The sequence below is a fragment of the Lethenteron reissneri genome, chromosome 44 (assembly GCF_015708825.2).
Source record: "Lethenteron reissneri isolate LAM-NWPU_2019-01 chromosome 44, ASM1570882v1, whole genome shotgun sequence".
Classification (NCBI taxonomy): domain Eukaryota; kingdom Metazoa; phylum Chordata; class Hyperoartia; order Petromyzontiformes; family Petromyzontidae; genus Lethenteron; species Lethenteron reissneri.
In genome coordinates, this window is record NC_083822.1 from 11,996,378 (window position 1) to 12,015,520 (window position 19,143).

At 43.8% G+C, this 19,143-nt stretch overlaps 1 protein-coding gene across 6 annotated transcripts in view; it reads right to left on the reverse strand.

Moving 5' to 3' along the window:
* USP7 (ubiquitin specific peptidase 7) overlaps positions 1 to 18,036 on the reverse strand; it is an 85,497-nt gene extending 67,461 nt beyond the window's left edge. For all 6 annotated transcript variants that reach the window (XM_061570040.1, XM_061570039.1, XM_061570038.1 and 3 more), the window contains exons 1-4: positions 17,655 to 18,036; positions 7,491 to 7,592; positions 3,240 to 3,438; positions 1,609 to 1,747 (exon numbers count right to left, since the gene is read on the reverse strand). In XM_061570040.1, coding sequence (XP_061426024.1) covers positions 1,609 to 1,747; positions 3,240 to 3,438; positions 7,491 to 7,592; positions 17,655 to 17,733 — 519 coding nt within the window. In that variant the 5' untranslated portion in view covers positions 17,734 to 18,036. The remainder of the gene's footprint in view (positions 1 to 1,608; positions 1,748 to 3,239; positions 3,439 to 7,490; positions 7,593 to 17,654) is intronic.
* Positions 18,037 to 19,143: the final 1,107 nt, after the last annotated feature.

Genomic DNA, 19,143 nt, shown 5'->3' on the forward strand with positions numbered 1-19,143 from the left:
TTCCCCATTGACAGAGGGCTGTCAATGGCCATTGTTCCCGCCTATTACAAGCTCACAACTCGACTGATCCGGAGCGTTTAAGTAGGGTTTTTGGTATACTTAAGTTAAACCCGGTTTTGAATAGATGGTCACGGACACGCTCTGTGTCCCTCAAAAAGGTCTCGCCCATGTACACATGAAAAGTAAAAAGAATGTGTTTATTTAGTTAAAATGCACAAATGCGTGTTTGGAGGTTGTTGGTTGTAATGAGTTAAACATGTTGAAACTGGACTACTTATTTCTCGCAGATGTATGCTTTGTGGTGTCGCCCTCCGCTGATTGGCTGGAAGAGTTATGTCACCGAGCTCGGAGGGTCATGTGGTACGAACGGGGGCTTACCCCTCCCCTCGAGGGGGGATGGGTACAGCCCCTGCATGGCTATTGCATCCAATTAATTATTGATGTGCACCATTTATAAGTGTCCAGCACAGCACGTAGTTTTTAAATTGCTCCGAGTTGTAGTGTCAGTGACAACCTATGAAAACCCGGGATAGCGAAAGGACTAAAACTCTGTATTTATATGCAATTACTCTAAGTCTCAGACATATGTACAGGAAATGTGGAAATGAGCACATTCATCCAATGAGATGTGAAAAAAAGAGTCCCCAACATAGCATCAAAACTAACACACACACACCCGCTCTCAGCCTTACATGGCTAAACAAAGTTGTCTTTAGATGATATACACATCCAAATCATGGTGCATCTTATATATAAAGGACATTATGATTATTATTGCAGACATTAATAAAGACAATCTCACAAATAAACTGAAGAATCACAGATCAACATTTGAATAAAATAAAGCTTACAAGATAAAATAGAAAACTAATTTGACCTAAATCCCAAAACTAAATTAAATATAGGCTAAGCCAATGTGGAATAGTGTGCCTCTTGAAAATAAGTGAAATGGGGTTGTGCGATATTGTTTGCAACGTGGGCTTCATAACTACTTCCACCGCAGCTTTTCCCATAGAAGCAGTTGCTCGTTTTATTTCACTTACAATCAATGGCCACGCACACTCAATTACTGGTGATTAAGTGTCTCGGGTAACTTTGCAGTTAGAGCAAAACAGTACGAGTCATCTAATTGCAATGGATTCCAGTCAGATGTGGTGCACGTTCACTGCTGAATACAGGCCGAGAGAAGTTTAGTGATTTACAGCTGTACTTTCCATTTCTAAAGTGGGAATTTGCATTAAAAACCACGAGCTTATAATAAGAAAAAAAATTCATGACCAAAGAAGAATACAAGATATACATGTCCATCAGTAATAATGAGAAGGGTTTGGAATTGTTAAACATGGCTTCACGTAAAGTTTATATCAATTTGGACTCAAAATTCAACTTCTCTGGGTTTTTCAGACACGCAATTTGGTTCGACACTAATGGTTTCAGCTGGTGCAGATTAAATAACCGTTGTACAATTCGCAAGGTTTGGAATTTTCCATTAAGAATATGAACGTTACATTACAATGAGTGAGTGTGTGTATGAGATTGGCTTAAAAGTGAACTGTGAGGCTATGGGTGGTGTGGTGCAGGGGTTGACCAGGTGTGGCGTGTACTCACATTAAAAGGGATAAAGCTCGAATAACCCCAGTCATTCTCTTTGTGGAAAAAGAGGTGGCTGATTTTACGGGTAAAAGACTTCTCTTCATCTTTCACGTTGATCACCTTCAACACTGCTTGGGCATTACAAGACCATGACCTAAACAAAAACCAAAACAGTCATGTCATCATTGGCATAAACAAAACAGGAAATATGTAAACTTTGAATCACGTACCGTACAGTATGCGCACTCTTGTTTTGATGTGTCGTGTTATGTATGATCAACTTATTTCGCACCGTACGTTGCCAATCATGCTAATTGGAGTTGCAGAGGAAGGACAATAAGCTAAACACAAAAAGCAGTTTTAAAGGAATGAGTTTTCAATCAAGATTTAAAAGTGCACAGCTCCGGTGGCATCCTAATATTGGAAGGAAGAGCGCGTTCCATGTGTGATGCGGAAATATCTTATGGTTATAACCAATGAACAAAAGCGCACACGGGATTTAACACGTGACAATAAAATAGCGACAGTACCAATAAACCGTGGCGTGCGTCCCCCAATTGGCTGCATATGAAGTTCCTGGCAAATCCTGGACCAACTGGAGGTGTGGTCAAATTAAGGTGTTCAGAGCAGGCGAAAGAAAGGACACTTGCTTTAGTAAAGTAAGAAATGCAATGTTTCTGATTGGGGAGCTGCTTGCGAGATGTTATCTGCCTCGCCTGGTATACGGGAGATCGTGGGTTCAATCCCGACCCTAACCCTTGTATATTTGGAGTTTGTGTCTCGCTCCCTGTGGTCCTGTAGATTTTTTCTGAGTCCTCGAGTTTTACGCTCCACATTTAGAAACTTGCGTTTAGGTTATTTGTCTGCGATACATTTCCATGTGATAAGCCACTTCTCATTGAACTACCATTTGAGGCCAGGTCGCCTCTGAATAAAAATAGTTTAGCTTCAGTAAAGAGTTGACTTGATGCTCCCAGTTTGTCATTTGCCGAGTGTGGTGCATGGCGAGTGGTCGGTCGTGTCTGATGAACATGTCCGATTAACGTGCATGGTGAATGCTCAGTCGTCAATGTCGAGTGGTTAAAGTGGTGAGAGGGTTAGGCGAGAAGTGAAAGTCTATTCACCGTTTGGTGAGTGCTGAGTGTGAGGATTAGGTGAGTTGGTGAGTGTCTGGTTAGCGGTGTGGAGAGTAATGAATACTATCAGATGACAAGTACCAGGCGAGTTTAAGGTGAGCATCAGGCGAGTGTCACATCACCCGGTCAGCCGTAATACAAGAGACCGAGGCACGGAGTGACATGAGCAAAGCTTGCATTACGTTGGAAATTACTAAGTGATGTCCAAAAATCATTCGCACATATAACTTGCGCCAAAAATATCATGAAGGTGTACACTAGGCCAAGTAATGTGATTCAGGAAGTTTCAAATAATGTCTTATTCATATTTTATTATCGTTACAATTATGAACTTTTCCTCAATCAACCGTTTCTATTATTCAAGTTTTCTTACGACACCTTTCCTTACATCTTTACCAAAATACAAACATGTTGCCGGAAACCCCAATAAACGTTACCCCAGTTTCACAAGAGGAGCATGAAAACATTTACAAACACTGTCTTATTTTAAAACCAAAAAAATCTGCTTACGTGGACTCAGATTCTGCATTGCACTGCAGGAAAAAGCCCAAAGTCTTCTGGTTAGGCCTCTCCTGGTGGGTACGTGGCATCACCATGATCTTCCACGGCAGGTTGCGCACATAATAAGCCGAGCTCAGCACCGTGTCTGATAACGTGCCGAACTGCTCCACGGTAAACCGGAACGTGGCCTCGGATCTCCAGCTTGTATCTGCAAAGGAAACATTTTTTGTCAGCCGCAGCCAATGACCATTTTAAGGCGGCGCATGAAAACCTTTAGCATCATCTGTAAAACACGTAGGTGGAAAAAAAAAAACCTTTAAAAGCAGGGCTGCCCAAACTTCCTGCCAAGTGCCAAATTGACTAATGTACCAAGAGTGGTGTATCAGACATTTCATTCGTATTACATTATGTTGCAAGTTAAAGGAAACAGATGCATGCACATTTGAGATATGCCACAAGAGCTATACAGGTTAGAGATAATTCAGCAGAAAGAAACAGAGGAGAGACAGGAGATCGATGCATTTATAATGAGAGATAAAATAGGTATATTCAGAAGGCATAAGAGGTAGGAGAGATATTTAAGAGATGCATTCAGAAAATACAAAACAGAGAGGATTGCGATGTATTCAGAAGAGATGAGAGAGAGGACAGATTAACACTGGCCATTTCAAGCCATGGGACAGATTAAATTAACTTGGGAGCACAAATGAATAGCCCTGCTTTAGAGTTTTGGATGGGAATAAGGAGTTTCTGATGGGAATTATGTACTTTGAAAGAAACAACGGAAATCTCAATAATATTACGTGCCTAATGTAGGCCTCGTCATTGTAAGCTTAAACAATCACGAGAGAAATATTTCTGGAATGATCTGCTCAGCACGAAACCAAATACTGCTCATAATGTATTTTATACCAGTGCCTTTAAGGCTCAAACAATAATAATGAATCTAAAACAACGTAAGCGCCCTTGAGTATGTGTCTCGGGAGAGCCATGCGCCGCATGCGTGACCAACGCAGAGTGGACCAGACAGGTGACGTGCCTGGGCTGGGCTTCAACCAGGCCACACATCGCAGACATTTCTGAGGCGGATCCATGGATTCAAAAGCAGGCTTGTGCACAAACTGTATTGTATTACGCCTAGTGGGCTAAAAAATAATAAACAAAACTACTATAAAAATCTAAAATAACATTTACATGTACCAGAACATAAGCCTTCATGACGGCGTCTCGATAAAACTAGTTATAGGGTTTGCTCACTTGAACAAAGCCGCTTGAAATCACTGATCCAGAGGTCCTATGGGTTGACAGACTTAAACGTTACTTTATTTAATCTTTTGGTGGTGGAGCAAACCATTGTCTATTATTTATAGCATCAAAAGATATCTATGCCAGGACAGTATTGGCCTTCTCAGCCACGAGACAGCCCCATTTATGAGCATGCCTACAGGGACAGCCCTGAAGGTAGTGGGGGACATGACATCACTGCTTCACTAAACAACTCAACACAACCCCAAATGAGATTAAAACACACAATTAACCTAAGTACCCTTAAAAGTGACAGCTTTTTGGTTATCACAGGAAAAACATATCACTATTGTTTCAGCAAAACAAACCTCTTCCACTATAGCGTGGTTATTTCTTTAACCACGCATTAAATCAGATTGCAAGATTTATGCATGCTTAACACATCTGAAATTGCTCTAACAACTATTTTAGAGGCGTTATTGTGCCACTCACGAATTGGCTTCGTGCCTTGAGTTAGAAACTTGAGAATACATAAACCCACTGTCTGGAACACACACTGGGGTTGTGGCTTATACTCTGCTTTATCACCAATTGGTTGTAAAGATTTTAAGACCAGAAGCACGGGAGTCCAGGAGTAAGACGACAAACCTGTCTTGATAACTGGCAACACAGCAGAATTTGTTCAATCAGGGCTTTTGTTGGCTCTGCTGATGAGACTCAAGTTGTAACTGGCCCAATTTCATAAAGTAGCTTTTACTGTGACAAACAAGCAGACTGACTTTTTAATGTATGCTAGGATGGTGATTGTTCATGCAGTTCGTGTATGTCAAACCACTGACTTATTTCACAAGCCCCATTTAATTTGCATGATGAACTTCTTTCGCACTGTACGTAGCCAACCGTGCTAATCGGAGGTGCGGTAGGAGGTGCGGGGAAGGACAACAAACTAAGCACAAAAAGCAGTTCTGAAGAAAAGAGTTTTCAATCAAGATGATTTAAAAGTGCATAGCCTCAATGGCTTCATAATATCGGAAGAACGTTCCAGATGGCCTCAGGAACGCATCTGAAAGCGCGCGATGCAGTGACCATCTTTGTTCGATGGCGAGCCAAAAGCCGCTGCGAGGATGAACGGAATTTCGCGTCATGGTTTATATGCTCCTTGATGAGATCAGATAAAAACTGGCGGTGCTCGTCTCTGTTGGGACATCCCAGCCAAAAAAGCGATGTTCTGGCCACGTCTATCAGATGCTGGTAAAGTGGACCATTCTACACAGTTACCAGCAGCCAAACACAGGCTCGATGTAGCAACGCGAGGAAGATAGGATGTCACAGCCAACCCTACGTGAAACTGTCAGCAGCTGCTCAGTCCTGTTTTGCAGATGTACATTGCTTGCGCGTACGTACAACATTGCTTGCGCGTACATCCAGCATTGATTTGCTGAGCCGAGCACGTGACACGATTGAATATGCAGCAGGGCCACTACCACCACAGCGAGCGGTGGCAACATCCCACAGCGGGTGGCTCAGGGGGCTGAGGAGTGGGGAAGGCTGCTCGTAGGGTGGCCTGTGGGGCTCACATCTATTCCTATTTTGCATTTTACTGGGTAAGGCCCACTGAGATGTCCCGTGGGAGTAGGTCAGAATGTTACATTGGCTCTCATTGTCTCTTTTCCTAAGTTCTTATAACGTTTCTCAGTTCACAAAATGTATATTAGCTTGAATCCGACAACTTTACTTGATTCCATTAGTTGTTGGCCACTTGGAATGTTGGGTCATTTGGAGCCTGTGCTCAAAAACCGTGATAATAAATGTCACGCCATCTCAAAACACAAAGCTGCCACTTTGGGGAAAAAAAATATTTGCTAAGTTTTATTTTTGTGCTCATTTTTGTACATTTATTTTCTTCAATAACGCGCAGAGTTTTGAGAAAACGGACACAAAGAGCCATCCACTTGCCACTAATATCTCGATAATAACATCTGCCAACATTGTGCCACTCTCTAATTTCTAAAAGAGCCAAGAGGAATATTTTTACTGCCCAGGGAATAAACAAAATAATAAAGCTTCTCAAATAATTGCTATTAAACTGAAAGTGAAGCTACCCAAAGTCAATTCCCAGCTCCGTTTACTTTTTTGGGCAAAATTGGCAACCAAACACTGCAGATATTTAAAAACATAAACACTTATCAGCAATATTAATGCTAGAGTGCACCCAATGTGTGTGTGTATATATAGTGTAGCGGTTAGCGCGCTGCGCTATGAACCTGGCGAACCGGGTTGGATTCCCGCTCATTGCCAACACCAGTGACGATTATCCGAACCAGCCCTGGGCCTCCCCTAGGTCGACTCAGCCCCAAATGAATACCTGGTGCGGTACGTAAACATCGCCACTGGGGAGACAAAGGCGGTCGGGCGTGGTGCTGGCCACCCACCCCCTCATGTGCCATTCCGGTCTTCATAGGTGCTCGCTAACAGCACTTGCCCCTACAGTTTGTTAAGGCTATACGGGGGATCTTTTTTCTAATGAGTTTACGCATTCCCGTGCATATACTTATTTGCCCAATTGAATCCCATAACACATTCCCCCGCCCCCTTGAAAAACTGTCTTGCCAGCTTGTACTGTTATTAATTTGATAAGTACATTGCTCTGCCTAAGTACGGCTCTAAGTGTTTGAGTGTGACACTAATTTAATAAGCACTACATTCGACGTTGCTCACCTAACATGGTTAAAAAACCAAAGTTCTCTCCTCGTCAACCAGATTCATTGCGTGGAGACTCGGGCTCATTATCCAAATAACATAATTCGTATTTCATGGGTTCCCGTAAAACCCTGCAGCTAAGCGATGCCACATTCACCACTATGGGCAAAGCAGGAAGTTATAGCTTCTGCGGTCAAAGCTCAATGACCCAGAATCGTCACAATCCACTGACGATTCATGATTCGAGGGTGGGGGACAATCGTTGACAGTCTCAAGTGCCGAGAAATGGTGTGGGTTGGCCAGCGCACACTTTACCTTCCTCCATCTCCGCATCCTTGATGCCATTTCCATCTTCCGGAATTACGTTACCGTTGACGATGGGAGTGGGAGCATCGTGCTGCGCTTCCTCTGCACCTGCTGAATTAAAGGCAACGTGTTACGCACGGAGCACCACGGTGGGGCACGCCACATTTTGTACAATTTTTACTGTGCTAAAACAGCCACCAGTTGTTAAGAATTTGCATTTATCCTGCAGAAATCCCATTCACAGATGTTCAGTTGGGGCACAGGGTTATAACAAGTTACAACAAACGAAAGGAGTGTACTGTATAGGAAATGTAAGCAAATCACTAAATGTAAATAAAATAAAATATACACGTTCAAATTGCATATAATGTCACACTAGCCCAGCAGCATTTTCTTAACAGGTCACACTGCCGATGAGAATCACAGAACCAAAAACAGTCCAGATGTTTTATTGCTTTTAACAAATTGTTGGAAAACCTTGGTCACCGTAGCCTACAGGGGGCTAAAAGGTTATTTTATAGTATCGCTATGTGGTGAAACATATTATTTTTTATTATTATATTTAGAAAAACCTAAATCCACCACAAGAATACATCATACATTTTCAATCAGAAAAGGGAGCAATTAACTACGCAGCGACACCCTTTAACAAGGGTATCCTGTGAACAGTTTCCACTGGAAGTATTAAAGGGTTGGAAGGCAACACCGCATGGCAGGGAAACTTGAGAAGAAAACAGCAACATCTACAAACAAAAGCATGTTGCCAACAACATGGCTATCCGGGACTGCAGGTGGACCGATAATTACAAAAGGTGTTTTGGCATGGTCATGTCAGGAATAAACGAAGACACGGTTTTACAATTACTCGCATTACATTGATCATATAAAACGATGATTAACGAAAATCATCTGCAAATTAATTACCTGATGCAATTGTATCAATCTGAGATATACTAATTACTGGTAATCTTAACTGTGGGATTGTAAATTATTTATCTTATGTTTTAAGGAAGCGAATCCAGCAAGCATTGTTCTTTCGGTAAAGTCACGTAGGTAGAAAAATAAATAATAAATCACGACGTTTCGATCGCAACACAAGCAATCGTCATCAGGTGGAAAGATACAGCAGTAGAGAACTGCTGTTCTACTAAATAAACACGGATGGGAAGACTGTCTAAAAATAAAGTACACATTTTTTTTCGAAAACCACAGCCGCTATGAATACTACAGCGTTAATAACAGCTACCACTGTTACATATTCATTTACAGGTCAACACTTCCCTTGCAGGATACAATTTGAGAACTACCGTTTACAGACAATACCACTTGTTATAATGCGGCACTGTCCAACATTTGTATAAGGGGGGGGCAACTGTTTACCAAACGTAAACACAAAGCTGGTCTTTGGAGGCATCATATTACCGTTCCTTAATGTCTGTACATTCAGCAAAGACAAAGAAGCCAAGTTTAATAAAAAAACAACTATTCATTATTTTACCAGGTAATGCCCACTGAGCGGGATTGCTCTTCTTCACAAGCGACCGGGCCACAAATGATAGCTCAACAAAGTGGATTATCATCACGTGGAAACTTATAGCAGCCAAATATTCTCAACGCGTGTTTCTAAATGTGGTGGGTAAAACCGGAGGACCCTACTCTGCCATATCTCTTTTACAATGAAGAGACATGTAAAGCGTCCAGTACAGTCCATCCAACAGTGAAATGATCACTCCAATGGGACAGTGAGCTAATCGTAAAAACATAAAATATGATAATTGGCTTTTACCCTTTTATCTGGCAACAAAATTGACACCTTTTTTACAAGGAGTCATATTTGCATAGACCACAATACCTGCAGTCGTAATGCAAACAAAAAACATAACTCTGATAATGTATGCACTGTCCTTGAAGTTGATTGGTCCACACCCGAGACAGCTTTCCTTAGAAAGGACAGTGCATACATGATCAGAGTTATGTTTTTTGTTTGCATTACAACTGCAGGTATTGTGGTCGATGCAAACATAACTCCTTGTAAAAAAGGTGTCAGTTTTGTTGCCAGATAAAAGGGTAAAAAAACAATTATCATATTTTTCTACTGGCAAATGAGGTTCCAATGGTATAAAATGTGCAGTAAAAGCATGTGCTCAACGGATAGTTTACACATTATCTTCAAGTAAACTATTACCTTACTCACATTGTGGGTCGGCTACATCCTACTTTCTTGTTTTGTGGTCCACCAGTCCCTAAAAATATCCGATAAACTAAACATGGCAACTGAGCAGGCAAGGCTGAGATCCTTGGCTCAAATCCAGGCAGTGACTTGTGATTAGGTTCTCAAATGTAACGAGTTGATGGTCTCAGCTCGGTCACAAAAAACGATGCAAAAAATTCCATCACGTAAAATGTTGTTCTGTATTTAAAAACAATCAGTTGCATTGTCATGCAACAAACTTTACTTTCAGTAGCAGGGCAGGTGGGTAAGTACTACCCCTTCATCTTGTCGAAGAGGTCACTTGGAGGGATCTCAGAAGTAGATCTGTGATATTTGGTTCTGCAGAGTCTTTAACAATGTTGTGCAAAAAAATCCTGAAGGACATGTTTTTCAAGACATGAGACCAAAAGTACAATTGTGATAAAATTGAGGGCGGGGGAGGGTGTAAGATAAGAACAAAAATATACAAGCAAGAAAATCATGCATGCTTAGATTCTGAAGTTATTTTCAACATGTGTTTGTCCTTGGAAGTATTTTAGCAATTATGACATTGCAATTAAAGCAGCACGAGACAGTAAATGGCACATGTGTGACGTCACACGTAATGGTGTTATCTGGAGGGATATGCGTGTGCAATGGTCGTGGGGGAGAATCGTTTTGGTTTCGGAAACCCTTTGATTAATTTTGGCTGGTTTAAATAATAGCAACACAACTTCATACTAAAAAGTTGTTTTCGTATGGGGTCATCTTTATAACAGTTATCATGCCCCCTTCGCCACAAGCAAACACTCAATGCATTTGCACTTTCAACTTTAGAAAGCGTAATACAATCTTAATAAGAATTTGCTGACTTTATAATATAATCCATAAATTGAGTTTGTTTTACTCTTGACAGTTTCTTTGATCATGCCGCACGAGGTAAACACTACCAGCACACGATACATAATAAGCCTACGTGTCGAACGGACTACCGTACTCCACATGATGTCTACTGCTGCCACCTTCCTCTTCTTACAAAACTGTTATGAATTGGGCTCCACCTCGAAATTATTACCTTTCTGGTTCTGTTATAAACGTACACAATTTGAGGGATTAACATTTACTTGTAAATATCATTGGGCACGACAGTCCGGAACAAAACACGACTATCTAAATATGACATATAGGTGACAGCCAAAGAATATCTGAAGCAGATCCTGTGTGTCCACTAGAAATCTGTTACACAGCCATTTATCCCTCAATGTGTCACCGTACTTCCTCATTCAAATGACGCTGCCTTATTTTCCATACTTATCACCGATATTATCTTGTCCACATTTGCTCCAGTACGGTAAGCTGAAGTTTAACCCCTTGTGTATGAACTGGCTATTTAAATCGATGCATCGTATCATTGCTACTATAAAAAAATTTAATGACTGAACGATGCAGTGCCTGTTTTTTATACTGCTATCGTTGATGTCACACAAGTGTTCGCAACGGGTAAAAATTATGAAAACGTTGCATCATGGAAAACGATGGTGTCAAATGACAATACCGTACATTACAGTATACAAATGCCATTCTTAATTATTAAATTAATGATTAACTACAATGGCGACTATTTGCACACGTATGTTTTCATTTGGCAGTTGCATGCCATATACAAACGTTCTGCCAGGGCGAACAGGGATGATTACATTGTTCATCGGCCTATTATGCATCACAAATGGCTTTTCAAACGTCCAACTGTACTCGCAGTCCTGTCATATTGAGGCCACTGCTGCCTCTTGTGTGGAGCTCCCTACACCTTACGGTGGCGAGATGTTAACTACCTTGCCTGGTATACAGGAGGTTGTGAGTTCGATCCCAACCCTGACGCCTGTATATTTGGAGATTGCATGTTCCCTCCGTAGCTACATGGATTTATCTTCAGGTCTTCCGGTTTGTACCTTCACATTAAAAAAAACATGCGTTAAGATTATTTAAGAGTATCTGCTGATGTAAATTTCTGCATGATAATAAGCCACTTCGTTGAGCTATCATTTGTGATGGGCAGGTCGCTTCTGAGAAAGAGCTACGAAGCTCAGTGGGCCTTAGCTGGTGAAATGAAAATAGTTGAATAGTTTTTTCACTGCGAGAGACTCTTCCCCTGTCTGACTGCCCTCATCTCCTCTGCCCATGACCGATTTTGTGAGGTGCCTTCCTATTCATCCATGGCATCCCATGACCCCCCTACCCCCCCCCTCGTTCTTAACCTTCTGAAAATATCCCAAACGACAAGTTTATTTTTGCCGTTCCCAAGATGCGCATAAGCACATTAATAAAACGCGCAACTCTTATAACTTCGGTTATCATTTACTTACTCCCACATCTGCACATCTAAAAACTCGGTCATATTTATATGTTCTATCTATAGTGTATTGCACATTGTATATACAGAACTGTCTTTTAAAAATGATCTCCCCAACGCAACAATGGAGTTGTTAATACTGTGCTTGCACATTGGATAAATGTTGATGAAGACGTAACTTACTGCAATCACTGCAGTCTGCATTTTAGGCACACAAAATATGCTTTATAGTATACACATGTAATTAAAATAGTTTAATTCAAATTCCTCATTATATTTGCAAAAGGTAACAACTCACCCCAAGTGACCAAAAATTAACCTTTCGAGTCAAATAAAATGAGCAAGTGAGTAAAAAGTAATCAGTTTAATTTTGCTTTAATTTCTGCCCTTAATGAAATATCTCAGCTTCGGACCATCATTAGACCACTGAACATCCCAATAATGCCTGTACAACTGCCAAGAGACAGCCAGATTCCACAACTGGTATATCTGGACTTGTTCCTAAAATTACAAATAGTCTGCACATGCATTATTGTTAGCCAGCTTAGAATAATGTTTCCATCGGCCTCACGTCATTGGCACATGCAGCAGTCTGTTGCCGCCAGCAGTAAAGTTCTAGCGGCCAGTTTCACGCTGCAACGACTGAGAGAGAGGGCAACATGTCGCGTCACAGCAATACAACCATGTCATTCACACCAAAAGCCGCTCAAATATGCGGTGCAACTTCCACCAAACAGAGCAGAGTCAGAGCTGGGATTATAACTGTTGTTGGTCATGCATTCAGCACAAATGTTGTGATGATAGACAAAAAAACAAGACTGGTCAAACTTGAAATGTACAAAGCAACAATTTAGATTTTAACCCAAGCCGGAATGCTATCGGGGGATCTTGGGAAGGCCGTGTTCCCCAAATGAACAGCACTATCCATATGCGTGCCCCCCCCCCACCCATTCAGGATCGCTGGCAAGGCTTAATATTTAATTGAAGATGTCAGAGGATGCCACATCTCACAATAACTTCCTAACTTTTGCCTCATCCTACGACAACACTTGCACTCAACACCTGACCTCCAAGCTTCTTGCGTTTAGCTTGTTGTCCTTCCCCTGGCACCTCCGATTAGCACGCTTGGCTATGTACGGAACGAAAGAAGTTCAACGCACGTACATACAGCTTCGGCTGTCGGTGTGTCCCACAAAAGGAGTTTTACGTTGAGGGTGTCAATAAAGGTGAGTGACCTACACGATGCCCCTTGTTCTCCGGGTTATAAAATCGCCACTCTCAGACAGGAACAAACACGCAGCGGGGAAATGACTTCCTCAAAAAATCCTGCACTGCAATAATTCCATACAAGAGCGGCATTGCCACATCATTACCGCCTCTAGGGCCCTCAAAAAGGTAACACAATCTGCACTCTGCGACGCTCGCCATTACGATGCCACTCACCATTAGCTTCGGTCGCTCCACAAATCGCCTTTCCCATTCTCTCAACACAGGAATAACCATTGCTGCTGGATGTCGAACGCAGAAGGCACACGTATTCGCACTCTGCCGACAACACGAGCGAAAGCGGTCGCACAGAAAAGGTGGCGGTGTACTGAGACGGGGCTCGCCATCCCCGACAACACCCACGGCATGGAGAGAGGAGGAGGGGGGGGCAATGATCTGATCAATGACTGCGGGAGGAGACCGACTTGGCCTGCAGTGACGCGTGACGCCTCCAGGGAGCAGCTACCGTGGGAGCCGTGCCCGGAAAACACTAACACACACACACTAACACACACGCTCACACGCACGCTCTCACACAGTAACACACACACACTAACACACACACACTCACTAACACACACACACAGTAACACGCTCACACACACACAGTAACACACACACTAACACACACACTCTAACACACACACACGCTAACACACACACACACTAACACACGCACACACACACTCACTAACACACACACAGTAACACGCTCACACACACACAGTAACACACACACTAACACACACACTCTAACACACACACACACACGCTAACACACACAAAAACCAAAGACCCCCCCCCCCCCTAGCCTAAACAGATAGTCGGGTCAAGTGCTGTTAGCGAGCACCTATGAAGGCCGGGACGGCACACGAGGGGGTGGGTGGCCAACACCACGCCCGGCCGCTTTTGTCTCCCCAGTGGCGATGTTTACACATCGCAACAGGTAGTCATTTTAGGCTGAGTCGACCAAGGGGAAACTCATGACTGGTTCAGATAATCGTCACTGGCGTTGGCCGTGTGCAGTAATCGAGCTCGGGTCGCCGGGTTCATAGCGTAGCTCAATAACCACTACACTACCGCTCCCCACAACACACACACACGGACACACACAAAGATCCCCCGTATAGCCTCAACAGATTGTTGGGGCAAGTGCTGTTAGCCAGCACCTATGAAGGCCGGCATGGCACACGAGGGATGGGTGGTCAGCACCACGCACCCACACGAACACACATTCATGCACACTGACGCTCACACCTATAAGTGTTCATAGCCACATGATATATATCTTTGCATTCAATAGTCCACACACTATTTATTGTACATAAACAAAGGTGCATTAAGGCATGCCTACATACAAGCGAACAAACAAGAACATTTAAAACATGAAGACACACAGAGACCCACAATTCCAGCGAGAGTTTTTATCTCTTGACACCGAGCAGCGCTAATTATATACAATTTAGGGAGTTAAGCCAGACATGTCATCCGTTTTACAAATCAACACCAGGAAGGGACTTTTGCGAGATAGGAATATATACACACACATACTGTACACACACACTTACACACATAGACCCCAACATTATCTTAAATATTGTTGTAGCAAGTGGTTATCAGCACCTAATTTGGACAGGTTCACACTCAATCCACAAACACTCTCCATATAAATAACATAAACACACAGATGCACATACATCACATCCTAAACTATAAACAATTTAGCATTTTACCAGGTAATGTCCACTGAGCTATGTAGCTCCTATTCAGAAGCGACCTGGCCACAATTGATAGCTCAACAAAGTGGCTTATCACGTAGAAATCTATAGCAGCCAAATACTCCAAATGTGGACGGAAAAAACGGAGGACCCAGAGAAAACCCCATGCGACCAAATGCAAACTCCAAATATACATGGTCGGGGATCGAACACACGACCTCCTGCATACCAGGCGACGGAATTAACATATCACCACTCATACCACACTGCTCCAACATATATACACACTCACATGTAGCCTCAGCTACAAATAACCCAACACGCACATGAGCACACCCCCAACACACGTACACCACCCACACATTGCATTTGTGTAAACCCGCATAAACAACACCCAGTCGCACACACACTTTCACATGCCTACTCCTGACACGTACACCGTCTAACAAATCCACAAGTTTCCCAGTTATCACTTATCACACACACTAACTACACCAGACACAAAACACATACAAGCTCACCTCTACCCATCCACACACAAATATGCACAAACACAAATATTACCTCCCACGTAAATAAACGAATACAGAAACAAGGCCACTTCAACAAAAACAGCCCACACGCATGAGGCCTCGACACACAGTAGTAGTACCTCGGCACATGCACACACATGTTTACAAACACACACACAGTCCAGGGGTGGCCTGGACCACGCTTGGCCGCCTTGCACACACATGTTTACAAACACACACAGTCCAGGGGTGGCCTGGACCACGCTTGGCCGCCTTTGTCTCCCTAGTGGCGATGTTTACCACACCAGGGACTCGTTTGAGACTGAGTAGACCTAGGGGAGGCCCAGGACCGGTTCAGATAATCGTCACTGGTGGTGTTCGTCATGAGAAGAAATGGAACTCGGGTCACCGGGTTCGTAGCGCGCTAACCCCTACACCACCGCTCCCCACTCACTCCAACAACAGTAACACAGCCACTTTCACACACCAACATAATACACTCACAGTACTATACGCACATTATCACACACATAGTACACTCAGATTAGACACAGTACATCTAAACTAAGTCTACACGCATAGAGTATATACACATACAGTACGTAATGCAGTAATACACAGGACACGCCTAAGTACACACTCAAAGCATACGAACAGCACACACACAGTAAAACGTTCTAAAATTGTTAATATACCGTACCGAGTACAAACACGCATAAATAATGTACAAAGAAACTGCACGTGTACAGTGGGACAAAGAAAATAAGCAAGGTACAGTATACACTAATCATACAGTACACAACAAAAACAGACGTACAGTATCTATAAATATAGCACAGCACACACAGAAACACGCAGACACAACACACACACAACACAGAGACACACACAGAGACACACACACCCAGAGACACACAGAGACACGCAGACATAGCACACACAACACAGAGACACAGACAGACACACACACAGACATAGCACACACAACACAACAACAGAGACACAGACAGAGACACACACAGAGACACGCAGACATAGCACACACAACACAACAGAGACACAGACAGAGACACACACAGAGACACGCAGACATAGCACACACAACACAACAGAGACACAGACAGAGACACACACAGAGACACGCAGACATAGCACACACAACACAACAGAGACACAGAGACACACACACAGACACGCAGACATAACACACACAACAGACACACAAACAGAGACACAGACACACACACAGAGACACGCAGACATAGCACACACAACACAACACAAACACACACACAGACACACAGAGACACACACACACAAACACACAGACACACAGAGACACACACACACAAACACACAGACACACAGAGACACACACACACAAACACACAGACACACACACACACAAACACACAGACACACACACACAGACAAACACACAGACACACAAACACACAGACACACAGAGACACACACAAACACACAGAGACACACAAACACACACAAACACACACACACACACAGAGACACACACAAACACACACAGACACACACAACCACATAGACACACAGAGACACACACAAACACACACACAAACACACAGAGACACACACACAGAGACACACACAGACACACAGAGACACACACAAACACACAGACACACAGAGACACACACAAACACACAGACACACACACAAACACACAGACACACAGAGACACACACAAACACACAGACACACACAGACACACACAAACACACAGACACACAGAGACACACACAAACACACAGACACACAGAGACACACACAAACACACACAGACACCGCGTGTACAGTCCCCGCACGCTGTGCACGCCGCCGCCATTACAGCCGCTCATGCCGCCTCGGCCTCTCTCGACCCCCCCCGCGCCTCCTCCTGCTCCTCCTGCTGCTGCTGCCCAAACAAGCCTCGAGGGAGCGGTGGGGCGTCAACATCGGCTTACCAGCGACACCATCGCAGCAAGTGCAACAATTAAAACAAACAACCCCTCACCTCGCCCGACGCTAAACAACGATAACGCGGCCGCGAGACGATGTCGGTGGTGGCGGTGGGGCCCAATAGTGACGAGCCACTCACTCGCTCACTCACTCACTCACCTTCCATCTCCATCTCCTCGGGTTCGCTGAGCTGCTGCTGCTGCTCATGCTGCTGCTCGAGCTTGACGCAGTTGTTCATCCTCTTCCTTGGCGCCAGGGAGGAGGGGGACGCGTGCCTGGAGGGGACGGACACTCGGACGTACTTGCTCGCTATTCGCCCAATGTCTGCGCGCGGGTCTCGGGCCCCGTTTCTCGCTAAAGCGGTCGCGGGTGCCTCTAACGAACGAGGCGCCTTGCGTGTTGGCTGTGGCGATGCTGGCTGCTGCTGTAGCAGCTGCTGTAGCTGCTGAGGGAACGCGGAGCGAGTGGTGATGGGACGCCGCCTCTGCCCCCACTCCTCCTCGCCGCTGTCATAGGCGGCGTTGACAAAATGGCGGCGGCGCGCTCATTGGATTTCCCACTGCGCATAGGCGGCGGCGGGAAAGGATTTACATTTCATATCGCGGATAGGGCGACGAGGCCTCACACATTCCATACAGTCGATAGGCGGCGTAGTGTTATATTCCCTACAACGGATAGGCGGCGTGGTTATACATTCCCTACAACGGATAGGCGGCGTGTTGCTACATTCCCTATAGCCGATAGGCGGCGTAGCTCTACATTTCTTACAGCGGATAGGCGGCGTAGTTCTACATTCCCTACAGCAGATAGGCGGCGTGCTGTGTTATATTCCCTACAGTAGATAGGCGGCGTGCTGTTACATTCCCTACAGCGGATAGGCGGCGTGCTTCTACATTCCCTACAGCAGATAGGCGGCGTGCTGCTACATTCCCTACAGCAGATAGGCGGTATGGTTTTACATTCCCTACAGCAGATAGGCGGCGTGATGTTACATTCCTTACAGCGGATAAGCGATGTGCTGCTACATTCCGTACAGCAGATAGGCGGCGTGTTTGTACATTCCCTACAGTGGATAGGCGCGGCGTTGATTATTTTTTTATTCTCGTGCGGGTTTTCACATCCACGTTTATAAACATGCATTGATATATCGATGGTTTTATTGCTGTGGATTTCCACATGATAAGCCACTTCGTTGAGCTATTATTTGTGCCAGGTCGCTTCTGAAAAAGCAAGTCCAAATCTCAGTGGGCTTTACCCGGTAAGATGAAACATAGTTTAGTTTTATTTATATATGTTTAAATGATTTGTTTACCTTTCCAAAATGTTGCATTGATATCGTGTTTTTGTTGTTCTAACGTTCTGACCCCTTCCCCCTACTGGACGTCTGTGAAACGAGCTTCATAGCTCATCGGATACCTCCAGGATAAATAAAGTATTTGACTTAAACTTAAAGCTTTCGTGACTGCAGGAATTCATAGTCTTGGGTCTTTCGGTAAAGTCACTGAGATAGGTTCAAAAAAAATAACAAAAAAAACTACGACGTTTCGATCGCAACACACACACTCGTCATCAGGAGATGACGAGTGTGTGTGTTGCGATCGAAACGTCGTAGTTTTTTTTGTTATTTTTGTTATTTTCTTTGAAACTA